At 40.5% G+C, this 17109-nt stretch overlaps 1 protein-coding gene across 1 annotated transcript in view; it reads left to right on the top strand.

Moving 5' to 3' along the window:
• Nucleotides 1-17109, top strand: part of BACH2 (BTB domain and CNC homolog 2) — a 293625-nt gene that overhangs the window by 90619 nt on the left and 185897 nt on the right. The window contains exon 2 of the mRNA XM_044067191.1: nucleotides 1-1449. This exon is cut by the window's left edge and continues 102 nt beyond it. Coding sequence (XP_043923126.1) covers nucleotides 1-1449 — 1449 coding nt within the window. The remainder of the gene's footprint in view (nucleotides 1450-17109) is intronic.

The following is a 17109-nucleotide window of genomic DNA, read 5'->3' as shown; positions in this document are numbered from 1 at the left end:
CTCCGGATCCACAATCTGGAGGATTCCTGCTTTCGTTTCCTTGAGGATCAGCTCCTCAGCAGTGAAAATGGTCCACTGCCTTGTCCAAAACAAACATCCAGCCGTGTCTGTCAGAATGAAGTTTCTGAAGAGGAAGATGAGGAGGAGGAGGAGGAGGAGGAGGATGAAAGCATGGAGTCAGAAGAGTGCAGCAAATCCTGCCCCAGAGAAAGGTTGCGATCTGAAACCTTTGCACTCGAATCACCTAAAAAGGTGACTGAAAATGAGCAAAACGCAATGTCAGACTCTGATGTTTTCACAGACAGCAGGGAGGACTTAGATAAAGATGTATTTGAGGCTACACAGCGCCCCAAATACAGGAAATACCAGCAGGCCTGCACAAAGAATGTCTTCAGCCCATCACACACCAGTAACTCAGGTTTTCCAAGCACATTCTCATCTGAAAGTCCCAATAGTGCGCTCAGCATGGAACTTGCACCAAGACAGATAAAAACTGAACCTCAAACAGAAGAAGCTGAAGAAGAGGCTGTTAAACTCTGCCTGTCTGGGGATGAGTCTGAGGTTAAGGACATTGACATTGAGAAGAAAATGTTCAATGCCATGTGCACGAGCAGGCCAAAAAACAACAACACAGCCCCTTCTTGCTTAAGGTCTTTTCTCAATAATGCTAAAGCTGTGGAGTTGGTTGGGTTTCCTAGTACATCCCAGTCGCTGTTCACCAGCAGTCCAGGATGCCCGTTAAAAGGAGTAACTCAGGGTGACCACAAAACTGACTACAGGCATTATGCGGGTAAATATGGACTGCCCAGTATGTCTCAGAAGGACACTGCTAATTTTTCCATAGGATCACCAGTAAAGGGGCCTGGGTGTGAAAGTATTTGCAAGTTGGAAGCAGAAATAGACAGGAGGAGTGTCATCTTTTCTTCAAGCACTTGTGACCAAATGAGCACTCCAACACACTCATATCCTGGTGGTGGCTCCACGGATAAAGAACTTTCTGACCACGTGCCAAAGGGTCTGTGGGGTGCTGTTAGCCAGCCCCTTCCATGTTCACAAAGCTATTCCCATGGTGGACTGGCAGCAGATTCTTTGTCAGGAAGGATGCGGCCCAACACCAGCTGCCCAGTACCTATTAAAATCTGCCCTCGGTCTCCTCCATTGGAAACCAGGACACGGACTTCTAGTTCTTGTTCTTCTTACTCCTACGCTGAGGATGGAAGTGTTGGCTCACCATGCAGTTTGCCTCTCTGCGAGTTTTCTACCTCCCCCTGCTCACAGGGAACTCGATTCCTTGCTGTGGAACCCCCGGACCCAAATATTATGGGGGATAGGGTATACACTCAGAGCCGACAGAAAATTAAATGTGAACAGTCCAACTCCAGTGATGAATCAGGATCATTTTCAGAAGCAGATAGTGAGTCATGCCCTGTACAGGACCGAGGACATGAGGTACGTTGCAAATGGGTTACAGTTTTTCCTTAATATTCCTTTCTTAACAAATCAAGATATTTGGTCATCATAATGTGACATATAGTTTTACAACTTGTATTCCATGTTTTCTCTCTTTGTCTCTCTGTGGTGTACAAAAATAATTCTTTGTTGATGCACTGTCTGAGGCTGCTTTTTATGATGGTAATGCTTGATAAGTACTCAAAAAATGCAAGAACATGCATTTATGCTAATCATGTACAACACAGAGCCAGGTCGAGTGGTATCCCCCTTATCTCCTGTACTGAAATGTCATCTCTTGCTTGTCTGACATGTGGATGGCTTCGCCATTTGCCACATCAGCAACCTGGGTTTACTGGCAAAATGGGTCACTTGGCGGCCAGCTGTGTAGAAGAGAATTTCCTGCTCACTGTTTGCCTATATGGCTGAGGACTATTTGTTTTCCTACGGCTTTATGGACCTAGGAATGGAAAGCTGGCCACATGAAATGCAGGTCTGGTATGAATCTTACAGAAGAGAGAACAAAAGCGGTTAGTTTCAGTTTATAATATTAGCAAACTCAAATCAGTTTAATGATTAAAGAGTATTTTTTGAAGAAGTCTGCTTCAGAACCCATGGAGGTATTTTTCATCATTTATACGTTTATTTGTTTTAATTTATGTTTTTATTTTTTTAAGTTTAGTGGACTGGATCAAAGATTCTATTTCATCCACTACCAAGTTTCAAACAATGAAAAGCATAAGAAATATATTCCATAGAGCACCATATTAGCCTAGAAGGTGGCATATGTCTGTTGCATGTTACAGACCATGGTTCGTAGTGCAGGTGAACATTTCTTTATGAATCAGATGTGAAGTACATGTAAAGGACCGCCTGATAGTGACAATGAAATATTGCATCTGGAAGTGTCTGAGAAGTACATGATACTGTAGGTGGTGTTCTTTATTTGTCATAATACTGCTGTGTTATAAAATAATGATTAGGAAGTGTTAAGTGTGGGGATCCTCTCTGACTAATCTTATGTGAAATTGAAATTGCAGACTGACTGAGAGCGTTTTTTCTTTCTGTATTTTGTGTTGATTCTTGGTGCATGTGTTTGGGGAATGTACTTACTAAGATTAATGCAAACTGCTGCTGATTCTGTATGCTTACTGCAAGCATGCTATGCTGTTAAGAAACCAGAAGCAGTAATATGGACATATTTACTTGTCAGCTACAACAGCTGATGTGCCAGCTAAGACGTCTGTATCAGTGTAGTGAAGCGCAAGTCCCAGTGTATAAACTGCATTTGTCGAGTATAAACGGTTCCATTTTTTCATTTTTAAAGAAGCAGCTAAACTAATTGCAACAAGTCATAGCTGTTTTGAACTGTGATATGTCAGTTGTGTGCATATGCAGTTTTCAGCATTAAATTACATTTACTTGACAGCAGGAGACAGTAAGCATATCTAGTCTGCCTTTTAAGTTCATTAAACATTTCACATCATCTCCATACTTTCCTCCCTGCCTCCCTTTTCTTCTCCCGCTCCATGCCCTATTGAATGTCTGTGTAGATTCCTTCCCCACCATCCATTCCAGTAATCCATTACCTGGGTCTACAACCCTCTCTCTGAAAAAATCATTTCTGACAGTCATGGAGTATTTAGTTCCTCCAGTCTTCTGCCTGTGTCCTGACCTTATTGTTCTCTTATAGTCTCCCCTCACAATTCCCCGACCTTATTCTGTGCATCTATATCATATCTCCCTGTCAGTTGAGAAAAGCTCCACCTCCTCTAATCCATGGTCATAGCCTTTCCACTGCATTTCGTACAGTTTTGTGGTGACTTTCATTGAGATTCCTTCCAGCAGCTTGATGTTCATTTCCTCGTATGGCCCCCAAACGACACGTAGGTACAGCAGAGTATTAACTCTTTGCCTACCACAGCTCTCTTGCTTGGATTGAACTGGTCCAATCCAGGTGTGATCAACATTCTCAGAACCATTTTCCTGTTTTCTTGACATCAGTTTGTACTCCTCCATAGTTGATATGTCTCACCAGCATTGAAACTCAAGGGCAGTACTTTGCTTTTGTCTGCACTGAACATTAGCATCCACGCCATCCTTTCTAAATCTTTCTCCATCCTGCACTGCTACCCCTGTCTTTGTGTCATCAGTGAAGATATTGATCCTGTTCTCCCTTTCATTAGATCTATCTGAAATAAACCGGATTGACCCTGGTCATACTCAACCAGCCACTTCCTTTACTCCTGACATTTTCTATCTCAGGACCCCTGTGATTAAACCGTGCAGCAGTGTCATTCCTCAGTCTTGGTCCTACCATCATCCACTGCAGTTTTCCTGTCAGTCATATGTGGGCCCAACTCAAAGCCCTAGCTATAGCCCAAGGAGACTGTTTTCCACCATTGTCCTCCTGTTATGTTCCACTGTAACACAGTCATCATACTGAATGAGCTTTGACTGCCAGCTTCTCCTGCCATTCGGCCTATGCAGGTTGCTGCCCTGGAGATCGTTTCTGTTGTGGGTAATCCCATTGAGATTCTCCCCATGACTTTCCCCAATACTGATGTTATGCTAACTGACCTGTAGTTCCCTGAATTCTTCCAACCCTGCCACACCCCCATACAAAGATACCACACTAATTTTTCTACAGTCAGCAGGCACATCTGCACTGTCAGATCACCACCAGGAGAGCTTCCAGAGCAGCGGCTAGATTTATGAGGTCTGTGTAAGGCAGACCACGTGGTCCCTACACTTTGTCTTCCCAAAAGGCAGCAAGTTCACCCCCCAAATTCTCCCTGTGTATTTTGAGCTGTCATATATCAGTTGTGTGCATACATAGTTTTCAGCAGTCTGCCCTGCCTTCCTCCTTCCTAGGATGGCACCTCTTTATTGCTTTCCTTTGTAAAGACTGATGCAAAATATTTAGGAGTTAGGTGAATTCTCTTATGGTGTAAGGCATCAGTCTCACTAGTTAGCTGAATCCCCTCATGGTGTAAGGCCACAAATCTCACTAGTTAGCGGAATCCTTTTGGAATGGAAAGCCTCAGTCTAACTAATTAGCTGAATCGTCTCATGGTCCAAGGCCTCATTCTCACTAGTTAACTGAATCCTCTCATGGTCCAAGGCCTCAGTCTTACTAGTTAACTGAATCCTCTCATGGTCCAAGGCCTCAGTCTCACTAGTTAGGTGAATCCTCTTGTAGTCTAAGTCCTCAAGTCTCACTAATTAGCTGCATCCTGTCATGGTGTAACACCTCAGTCATGTCCTGCTTCATCTCTTCAATGGAGCTTATAGTCACCCAGTCTACTCCTGGCAGATTCAGGTTCTCTGTGTATATTACCTTCTCCCTCCTACCAACTTCCTTTATTCTCTCCTCCAGTATATTTTACTCCTTCCTTAATATGCCTGGAGGAGAACACACTGTGCTGATCTGCCCCCTCCCCACCTTAATGTGCCAGCGCACTTAATCTATATTCTACCTCTGCCTGGTACCCTTTTCCATTCTAGGTTTGATGTTTGATGCCCTCCTTTAACTGGTTTGTTATTCTAGCTCCATCAGTCTTTTTTTGTTACTACTGAACAGCTGCTATCAATGCATTCCCATGTACCACTTAGCAGGCCGTCCCTAAACCTCCTACTAGTCTCAAGCCAGTGTCCATCATCCACTGCTGAAGCCACGTGCTACACTCCCTGATCCTGTCTTTCTTCAGCATCCAGACTACAGGCACAGGTCATACTTCTGAAAATGCTACTTTCAACCACCTTTTTATTTAATAGTTGTTAACCAGTACGAAATGGCCAATGGACCTTTTTTAGCCATGACCAGAGCCAAACGTTTATTTAAGTTATTTGCAGTTTGTTTACCAGATGAGTAGACTAGTTTGTTGATCATTTTTGCCATGATCCAGGCTCAAAGGAGAGCAGAACTGTAGAAGAAGAATATGCAGTTTAAGTAGGTGTCTTCCATGAGTCAGTGTTACACAATATTTGTTGACAGTGGTCAGCTAGGGTATATCCTTAGTAGAATACATCAGGGTTTAGAGAACAGTAAGAAATAAGAATATGTACAGAATCTAATAACACACCATAGGTATAACACTAACAATCTTACATTCAATGTAAGGGAATGCAAAACTGAGAAATTTGAACAATTATCTTGCCATATTTGCAGATAGTTACTACATTAGTAACACCAAGATATTTTACATATATGCAAACATTTTGTGTGTGTGTGTGTGTGTGTGTGTGTGTGTGTGTGTGTGTGTAATATATATAATATATGTATATATATATATATAAATATATATATATATATATATTATATGTATATGTACACACACACACACACACACCGTCTTATTGCAGATAATTATGAAAATGTTTAAAATGCTCATTTTATAAAAAGGGTAAGCAGACAGCTGTATTAATGCTGGGTGCTTCATGGAGTGTTATGATTTCTAGACAGTGTCAGAAAAGCACTTGTAAACACATTCATGTTGAAGAAACTCCTTTAATTTGTTTCTGAATATGTTACATTCACTTGTGTTCTTATTTCATTAGGAAGGTGAATCACATGTAGTAGGGCTGAGTTTGCAGAAGAATTCTTTACAAATGGCTGTCTTAAAGCTTAGCCTTAGTAGTGTAATAGTATTATCTTAGAAGGCTCTTAGGCTATAGTTAGGTTCTCTTATTGAAAGGGTCTTTTTAGTAGGGGCAGTGACCTTGGTTGAGAAGTTTGGAGAAAGAACATTAAATTATATGATTGCTGTACTTTGGATAGGGAACCACTTGCACATTTTAGAAGCTCACGAAGATGTAGCTGGTTACCAGCAAAGATTATAAACATAAAGATTTTTTTTTTCAGCTACCTGGAGTTTTTGTGTATTGGTGACTGACTGAGGACATAATATGGATAGGTCATATTCAAGATTTGCTATCAGCAAATTTTTGGCTAGTCTTTTATGTGCACCAGTGAATAAAAGGTGTGTGATTCTGTAACAGAGCATATGTTATGTAAGAGTTTTGGCTATAGTTTTTTTTTTCATTATGTGAGGAAGATGGCAGTGAGAGATGTAAATGCATGCCCAGATATTTTTGTTCATTGACATTGGGATGAGTGTTTTGGAGCTGTCTTTTATGTGGACAAGTGGGAATGTTTTCAGTTTTTGTGATGCTTCAAGTAGCACAGTGCTAGCCTTACTACTGTTAGTAATAAGCCTATTTTAAGTTATCCATGTGCAGAGGGAGGATAATCTGCTTTGTAGTGTTTGTTGTAAGGCAGAATGTTTACTTTTTAAAATTGGATTTAAGGCTCAAGATACCGTCATCATCATTATAAAGTACAATATTAAGATGTGGGAGTGCATATAAAAATAGAAAATAAAAGAGGGACAAGGGCTGAACATTGGTGGACACTTGTTTAGTGAGACAGGGCATGAGAGGGGGTTGTTTGCAAAGACCTGAAAAGTGGAACAAAGTTTACTTTGAAACCATTGGATGATGTTTGTACCAATGTTAATTTTTTTGCAGGTTTTGAAGAATGGCATGATCTACTGTCAGAAATGAAAGAAATTGCCAGCAACAGCTTATGCAAAGTATGCAAATATGATCTATCTTCTCCCTAGACCTGTGTAATACCACTTCAGCAGTCTCCTTTGATTGGTTGTTGGTGTCTACATGCACTATATCATGAGCTCTCCCCTTCCCTTGCTCATTAACGTGGTTACCAAGTTAAGTCCTGAGACGGGTTACAGTAAATGGTGATCTCACTTGTTTTTTTACTTACCATGACAGTCCCCATGGTGATTGAGTCTTCAATCCCCAAAACTCTCGTATGTGTCCACACACTACCCTTCTCTTCTTTCTTTTTGTCTCATGCCAATATGCCCCCAACTACAACTTTTCTCTGTCCATTTCCACCCCGTGTCATTTTTCTTATAGTGCTGGCTGGTTGATTCCCAATCTGTGGTGCATCTGATCATTTTCACTCGTGTTCTCTTCTTTTCCTACAAGAGCTGTACTTTGCTCTGTCATTCACCCACTGTCTTTCCCATACAGCTGAGTATACCTTCCGGTCCACTTCTGTCTTACTGCCCTTCTGTTGTTGGCTCAAGCATGGGTATCTGTAGTTCCAGTTCATTTTCTTTGCTTGTCACTGCTACCTGCTCCTGTCCTCCTATCTTGGATTTCTTGTCCCTTGCCTTCTTTTACTGGCTGCATCCCACACTGTCTTCTTTCGGCTGACTCTATTCCATCCCACTTGCCTGTATTCCTCTGATGACCTCTTCCCACATCCTCATTTTCCTTGCATATTCCTCTGATGACCTCTGCCCACATCCTTATTTTCCTTGTGTATTCCTCTGATGACCTCTTCCCACATCCTCATTTTCCTTGTATGTTCCTCTGATGCCTTCTGTCATTTTCCTTGTGTATTCCTCTGATGACCTCTTCCCACATCCTCATTTTTCTTGTATATTCCTCTGATGCCTTCTGTCATTTTCCTTGCGTATTCCTCTGATGACCTTACCCACATCCTCATTTTCCTTGTATATTCCACTGATGCCTTCTGTCATTTTCCTTGTGTATTCCTCTGATGACCTCTTCCCACATCCTCATTTTCCTTGTATATTCCTCTGATGCCTTCTGTCATTTTCCTTGCGTATTCCTCTGATGACCTCGTCCCACATCCTCATTTTCCTTGTATATTCCTCTGATAACTTCTGTCATTTTCCTTGCATATTCCTCTGATGACCTCTGCCTACATTCTCATTTTCCTTGTATATTCCTCTGATGCCTTCTGTCATTTTCCTTGCATATTCCTCTGATGACCTTTGCCCACATCCTTATTTTCCTTGTGTATTCCTCTGATGACCTCTTCCCACATCCTCATTTTCCTTGTATATTCCTCTGATGCCTTCTGTCATTTTCCTTGCGTATTCCTCTGATGACCTCTTCCCACATCCTCATTTTCCTTGTATATTCCTCTGATAACTTCTGTCATTTTCCTTGCGTATTCCTCTGATGACCTCTGCCTACATTCTCATTTTCCTTGTATATTCCTCTGATGCCTTCTGTCATTTTCCTTGCATATTCCTCTGATGACCTCTGCCCACATCCTTATTTTCCTTGTGTATTCCTCTGAGGACCTCTTCCCACATCCTCATTTTCCTTGTATATTCCTCTGATGCCTTCTGTCATTTTCCTTGCGTATTCCTCTGATGACCTCGTCCCACATCCTCATTTTCCTTGTATATTCCTCTGATGCCTTCTGTCATTTTCCTTGTGTATTCCTCTGATAACCTCTTCCTACATCCTCATTTTCCTTGTATATTCCTCTGATAACTTCTGTCATTTTCCTTGCGTATTCCTCTGATGACCTCTGCCTACATTCTCATTTTCCTTGTATATTCCTCTGATGCCTTCTGTCATTTTCCTTGCATATTCCTCTGATGACCTCTTCCCACATCCTCATTTTCCTTGTATATTCCTCTGATAACTTCTGTCATTTTCCTTGCGTATTCCTCTGATGACCTCTGCCTACATTCTCATTTTCCTTGCGTATTCCTCTGATGATCTCTGCCTACATTCTCATTTTCCTTGCGTATTCCTCTGATGCCTTCTGTCATTTTCCTTGCATATTCCTCTGATGACCTCTGCCCACATCCTTATTTTCCTTGTGTATTCCTCTGATGACCTCTTCCCACATCCTCATTTTCCTTGTATATTCCTCTGATGCCTTCTGTCATTTTCCTTGCGTATTCCTCTGATGACCTCTTCCCACATCCTAATTTTCCTTGTATATTCCTCTGATAACTTCTGTCATTTTCCTTGCGTATTCCTCTGATGACCTCTGCCTACATTCTCATTTTCCTTGTATATTCCTCTGATGCCTTCTGTCATTTTCCTTGCATATTCCTCTGATGACCTCTGCCCACATCCTTATTTTCCTTGTGTATTCCTCTGATGACCTCTTCCCACATCCTCATTTTCCTTGTATATTCCTCTGATGCCTTCTGTCATTTTCCTTGCGTATTCCTCTGATGACCTCATCCCACATCCTCATTTTCCTTGTATATTCCTCTGATGCCTTCTGTCATTTTCCTTGTGTATTCCTCTGATAACCTCTTCCCACATCCTCATTTTCCTTGTATATTCCTCTGATAACTTCTGTCATTTTCCTTGCGTATTCCTCTGATGACCTCTGCCTACATTCTCATTTTCCTTGTATATTCCTCTGATGCCTTCTGTCATTTTCCTTGCGTATTCCTCTGATGACCTCTTCCCACATCCTCATTTTCCTTGTATATTCCTCTGATAACTTCTGTCATTTTCCTTGCGTATTCCTCTGATGACCTCTGCCTACATTCTCATTTTCCTTGTGTATTCCTCTGATGACCTCTGCCTACATTGTCATTTTCCTTGCGTATTCCTCTGATGACCTCTTCCCACATCCCCATTTTCCTTGTATATTCCTCTGATAACTTCTGTCATTTTCCTTGCGTATTCCTCTGATGACCTCTGCCTACATTCTCATTTTCCTTGTATATTCCTCTGATGCCTTCTGTCATTTTCCTTGCATATTCCTCTGATGACCTCTTCCCACGTCCTCATTTTCCTTGTATATTCCTCTGATAACTTCTGTCATTTTCCTGTATTCCTCTGATGACCTCTGCCTACATTCTCATTTTCCTTGTATATTCCTCTGATGCCTTCTGTCATTTTCCTTGCATATTCCTCTGATGACCTCTGCCCGCATCCTTATTTTCCTTGTGTATTCCTCTGATGACCTCTTCCCACATCCTCATTTTCCTTGTATATTCCTCTGATGCCTTCTGTCATTTTCCTTGCGTATTCCTCTGATGACCTCGTCCCACATCCTCATTTTCCTTGTATATTCCTCTGATGCCTTCTGTCATTTTCCTTGTGTATTCCTCTGATAACCTCTTCCCACATCCTCATTTTCCTTGTATATTCCTCTGATAACTTCTGTCATTTTCCTTGCGTATTCCTCTGATGACCTCTGCCTACATTCTCATTTTCCTTGTATATTCCTCTGATGCCTTCTGTCATTTTCCTTGCGTATTCTTCTGATGACCTCTTCCCACATCCTCATTTTCCTTGTATATTCCTCTGATAACTTCTGTCATTTTCCTTGCGTATTCCTCTGATGACCTCTGCCTACATTCTCATTTTCCTTGCGTATTCCTCTGATGATCTCTGCCTACATTGTCATTTTCCTTGCGTATTCCTCTGATGATCTCTGCCTACATTCTCATTTTCCTTGCGTATTCCTCTGATGACCTATGCCTACATTGTCATTTTCCATGTGTATTCCTCTGATGATCTCTGCCTACATTCTCATTTTCCTTGCGTATTCCTCTGATGATCTCTGCCTACATTCTCATTTTCCTTGCGTATTCCTCTGATGACCTCGTCCTACATCCTCATTTTCCTTGCGTATTCCTCTGATGACCTCTGCCTACATTCTCATTTTCCTTGCGTATTCCTCTGATGACCTCTGCCTACATTCTCATTTTCCTTGCGTATTCCTCTGATGACCTCTGCCTACATTCTCATTTTCCTTGCGTATTCCTCTGATGACCTCGTCCCACATCCTCATTTTCCTTGCGTATTCCTCTGATGACCTCTGCCTACATTCTCATTTTCCTTGCGTATTCCTCTGATGACCTATGCCTACATTGTCATTTTCCATGTGTATTCCTCTGATGATCTCTGCCTACATTCTCATTTTCCTTGCGTATTCCTCTGATGATCTCTGCCTACATTCTCATTTTCCTTGCGTATTCCTCTGATGACCTCGTCCTACATCCTCATTTTCCTTGCGTATTCCTCTGATGACCTCTGCCTACATTCTCATTTTCCTTGCGTATTCCTCTGATGACCTCTGCCTACATTCTCATTTTCCTTGCGTATTCCTCTGATGACCTCTGCCTACATTCTCATTTTCCTTGCGTATTCCTCTGATGACCTCTGCCTACATTCTCATTTTCCTTGCGTATTCCTCTGATGACCTCTGCCTACATTCTCATTTTCCTTGCGTTTTCCTCTGATGATCTCTGCCCTCATCCTAATTTTCTTTGCATTGCTCCACACTAAATTTTCCCCCTCCATTATGCTTGTCAAATGTCACCTCCTCCTCTCCACTCTCACTTTATCCTTGCTCACCTGATTAGCCTGTCTAGCACTATCTTTAGCTCCCATTATCTTCTGAGAAGCTCAGCCAATCTCTTGCAGATTCTACACATTTGCCATTGCAACGTTCCCTGAGCTAAACATCTGCATCTACACTTAAAACACCTTACAGATGTGTAAATCTGTCTCCCATTCTTTTCGTACATCCTGTGCTGCTGCTTTTGTGTTCTCCTGTTTTCCCACTCTTGTAATTCTTCTTTTTCTTTTTTTTTTATTCTTAGCAAGGAATTTCTGCTGCAAGTTCTTTCCGGACTTGGTAATCAGATGCCAAACAAGTGACATATTAAAGGGTATTTAAGAGTATTGAACAGTATCTCTTTCTGTCAAGGTAAGTTCACTTTCACAAATAGACAGTAAAAAGCCTTGTCCCATAAATTAAAATACCAGAGACTGAATTCCTTGAATAATATGCACTATCTTTATAAATTATGCAAACTAACTTGACTTCAGAAAATAAATCTTCAAATCTTCAAGCCTATAAATCTGGATCGCAGTACATTGAACATACCAGAATCTGAAATACAACTCAGCAGCTTTAAACAGTTTTAAGTCAATAAACTAAATTGAAAAAAAAAAAGTTTCTGTTTGAGGCAGCAGATAAAAAAGAAAAACAGTCCTAAAATAATTTTCTATTTTCTAATCTTGAACACAAAGTTCACATGATGAATATGTCTGCAGTGTCCAGACCTAAATCACTTTTAAAATCAAACATACTGGAATACGAGGCAAAGCAAACAACCTAAACTGTAAACTCACCAAGGATTTAATAAGTAATTAATTTATTAAATCTACAAGCTAACCCTATCATCTGAACATACCTCTTAACTGCCCAGAATTTCACAGAATGTCCATTTTTTTACCTTATATTTTTGGTGTGCTCTCCGTACGATTTATGGTTTTCTCAAAAATCATTGAGAATTGAAATCACTTAATAATGACAGAGATTTGAGTTTCAGATGTTATATCCTTGAGAAAATTTGTGAAAATGCAAAGCCTGTCACTGTAGCAAATTTTTAAGTTTATAAGAGCAATATTTAAAGTGTATTCCTGGTTTTAGTCCTTTGTGCCTTCATTATTTTTGGCTTTGTCTGAGAATTCTTATACTGAGAGTTTGAAAGGTATGCATCAGAAAGTTCAAATGACAAACAAACTTACCTTAGTTCAGGTCAAGCCAGCCAAAGGTTTTTCTTTTCAGTGTTGTCCTACTCTTAATATTTTCCATTCTAATGACTGAAATACAAAAATAAATGAGTTTCCCCCTTATGATAGTTGTGGCATGCTGTTTGCTCATCCCTGGCTTTCAGTTGTTTAGTAGTCTCCTGTTTATGGAGCACAGGGACTGTATAGAAGCAGGGGATCTTCCTTCAGATGTGACATACTTGATTGAAATAGGTGTTCCAGCTTGGTGATGTAGTACTATCTGTGCTGCCCCAGTTTATAGTGCAAAAGCATCGGACGTGACAACACTGCCATTAGCTATGGAGTGACAAAGATTCAAAGAAACTTTATTGTCATTTAGGACCTAACAAATGCAGCCTAAACGAAATTACAAATGGCAGCTCATGAGAGAAATACAGTGCAAATAACATAGATACAGCGGTATCAGAGAATAACATAAGAAAGAAAATAACACATGTATGACATGCAAGAGATAGTTCACATTTACATAAACACATTCAATACCCATTATCCAGTGATAAATAATAAATAAATATCCACCACCAAACCCCTACACTGTTAAGAAAGAGAATAAATAAAGACTAGTGAAAACAGCTGTTTGGTTACTGAATTGCATTTGAATAGATAATAATAAATATTGAATATTGAATAGATATAATAGGTAATATAATTCAACAAGGAGATAACATCCTCACCAATAGTATTAACCCCTTATTATACCCCTACCCATACACATAACTATAACTTCTCCTATAACCAACAACCAATACTCATATCTGCATCCATCCTCCCCATGAATGCACAGCTCCCCAAAATAAAAATCCCCCCTCGCATTCCATAATATCTACAAATAAATCAAAATACACTAAATACTACCTAAAAACTGTCAACCCTAACTACTATCCTATTTCACTACTCCTATCATGTGATATCCACCCTAACCCAGGACCCAGTCCTAACTCTACCACTCCTCACAATACCTCATCACCACAAGTAATTTACCAAAAAAAAAAAACAAATCTCCTTTTAATCTATAAACACTCAAAGCGTACTTAATAATGTTAGCCAACTTCATGCTTGGATATCTGCTCAAAACCCAGACATTATTTCCCTTACAGAAACATGGCTTAAACTACAAAACCTAGATAAGGACATACTCCCTCCTGGATATACTATAATATGCCCCGATCACCCTAATAAAAAAGGAGGAGGGATTGCAATTGTTTACTCCAACAACCTCACTTTTACATACCCAAAGCTGTGTATACCTTCCTATTCTCACGCAGAATTACTGGTAGCAAACCTTTAGCTCAATGACTATACTACTATTACTGTCGTACCTATCTACATTCCACCAGGGGACAATATTCCTTTATTGGAAAGTAGTCTCTCCTACCTTTCCCACAACATCCCTAATGAAATCATCCTCCTTGGGGACGTGAACATACATTGGGAAATGGTTACCAGTCCTAACTCAACATACCATATAAATCTATATGGCCTTTCACAACTTATCTCCCAGCCTACTCATACCAATAACACTCATTCTACCAGTGCACTCATTGACTGGATTCTTGTTTCATATCCCTCTAAATACCATAGTCCTGAAACACTGTCTGACTCCCTGAGTGACCACTCTCCAATAAAGGTACTTAGACATACCTTCCACTTATCTAAACCACATAGATACATGTTGTTGTGTCTTTCAGCTTTTCCTGGTTAGGAGTCACCACAGCGGAACTCCGGTCCGCTAATGATTGGCAGTAGATTTTTACCTGCCGAGTTGCCAGCCCTGACGCACAACCTTCAACGAAGGTACACCCATTCACGCATGTCTCCACACAGAAGACGCTCTAGCTGAGAATCGAACAGGACGTCTTACTGTGAGACGACAACGCTACCGCAGCACCACCACATAGATACATAATCTGTCATAAATTATCCAAATTCAACCCAGAAACTTTTAATAACCTGTTACTCAGAATAAATTGGAACTTCCTCACCCAGCTCCCACTTGATGGAGCAGTTCAAGCTTTTAACTCAACCTTCCTAAATATGTTAAACTCACTAGCCCCATTACAGAAAGTAAGGAAAAAAGCTGCTATATCCCCTTGCCTATCTAAGAAAAACTCACACTGTCATGACAGCCAGAGACTGAGCCTGGAAAACCTGGACCCAAACTAAACTACCAGCAGATCTGCAAAAGTATAAAGAACTGAGGAATAAGACAAAAAAATGTATTGATAAAGATAAAAAAGACTTCTACTATAACCCTCCAGCTGCCATAAAATCAGACCCAAAAAAATTCTGGAATGCCATAAACCAAATACTTCATCCTGGTAATCCTGCTTCACCTAATCCATCTCCTGACAAATCTCCCAAAGAGACTGCTAACTCCTTCAGCGCCTATTTCATTCAGTCAATAGCCAAACTTTTCAATCCTAACCTAAAATACTCCAGTAACAATGTTCCAAATTGCTTGGAACCTCCACCCACAGCCAACTCTGCAAACTTTTTTTTCCTTAAAGCAGTCCCTACTGCTTACAACAAAACCTTTCTTTCCAAACAAAAACCATGGTCTGTTTCTGTTGACAGTCTCTCATCTTACTTTCTTCAGATAGCGGCTCCCTCTATTGCTTTGCCAGTATCTATTTTAATCAACCGTTCCATCTCTGAAGCTAAAGTACCTGCTATTTGGAAACAATTCTGCACCATACTTTTTCACAAAGATGGCAATTCCACAGAACTCTCAAACTTTAGACCAATAGCTATCCTGTCCTCTCTGTCTAAAGTTTTAGAAAAATGTATACATACACAAGTAATGCAGTATCTTATACAGTACACACTCCTCACTACCACTCAGCACGGTGTCCTACCCAAACATAGTATCACTACAGCTCTACTTTCCTTTCTCAACACCATTTGTATGGATAGAGATAATCATAAACTTATCTCATTCTTATTCCTTAACCTCTCAAAAGCCTTCAACACTGTCTGACATCCTCTGCTACTGAATAAACTCTCTGATCTCAACTTCTCTACTACAACAATAACATGGTTCTCCAGCTATCTCACTGACTGACAGCAATCCGTAAGATGACACTCCTCACTATCATCTCCCCTTCCATTGAAAATGGGTGTTCCCCAAGGATCCATCCTTGGACCACTACTTTTCAATATTTTCATCAACTCACTCTACTCCTCTTGTCCACAATCCTCATTAGTCCAATATGCAGATGACTCCACAGTTATCACCATTGCTAACTCACTCTCTGAACTTCTAACAGCATTTTTTTTTTTGTTTTGGGTGTTGAGATTTTTTTTTTGACATTCGACGCTGTCAGATTTAGAACTTTCAAGTTTGAAGTTTAGTGCTTCGAACTTGTTAGCTTTCGACAATCTGATATAGACCTGAAAAAACATATTGTGTATGGTCGAAAACATGTCATACCCAGCAACACTTACTCAGTAAAATGCTGATAAGTACAGGTAGAAGCTTTTCAGCATGTATGAAAGTTTAATTTATGTGTCATTTTATAAGCAGGTAAATGGACTGGTCAGTGGAGCCTTATTAAGCACAGCTGTAAAGAAACATCTGGTAAGAGTGCCCTAAGCCACTTCAGACATTTTCAACGCCATTTCCTTTTCTATTTTTAAAGATATGAATTACTTGACTGAATACTGTATTCAGTCATCATAGGTCTTATCCTAAGAGATCAATGTGGAACACAGGTGACAGAAATATATGTCAGTCGACATGTGGAATACCCTGTACTATTGCAACACAAAAAAACCACACCGGCTTCTGTCTGCATAGTGCTGCTGTCACCTTCAAAATGCACACTGTGGTGTTGAACAGCCCTGACATATGGCATGTTTATTGAAACCTTAGTCTAGTGTGCAGTTAGCAGGCAACTACAGTCTGCCAGCTGCTGCAGTACGTGGAGTACGGTTTCCTGTAACTCCTATCATCCTTTGTAAGGTAATCTACTGATCCCCTTAATCAGGAAGCTGTAATACTTCACTGTAAAATCCATACGCAGTAAACTATTCCCTGAGCAGAGAACTGCCAACTCTTAACAGTTTGTGTGCAGATGTGTAGAGCAATGCAGCAAAACCACTAAGGTTCCAACAGGCCCTGCCCTGCTGCAAACAATCTGCATTGTCTGCACGTGCCAGCAGATAAGATGGCTCAGTAAAAATAATGAGTGTGCATACAGAAATATGTATCCCCCTCTTTACAGGCAACAGATTGTCTGGTGGATGATA

Source organism: Protopterus annectens, chromosome 1.part0 (genome assembly GCF_019279795.1).
Source record: "Protopterus annectens isolate FY-2018-M chromosome 1.part0, PAN1.0, whole genome shotgun sequence".
Taxonomy (NCBI): domain Eukaryota; kingdom Metazoa; phylum Chordata; order Ceratodontiformes; family Protopteridae; genus Protopterus; species Protopterus annectens.
Note: the sequence above shows the minus strand (reverse complement) of the source record. Positions and strands in the feature narration are given on the sequence as shown.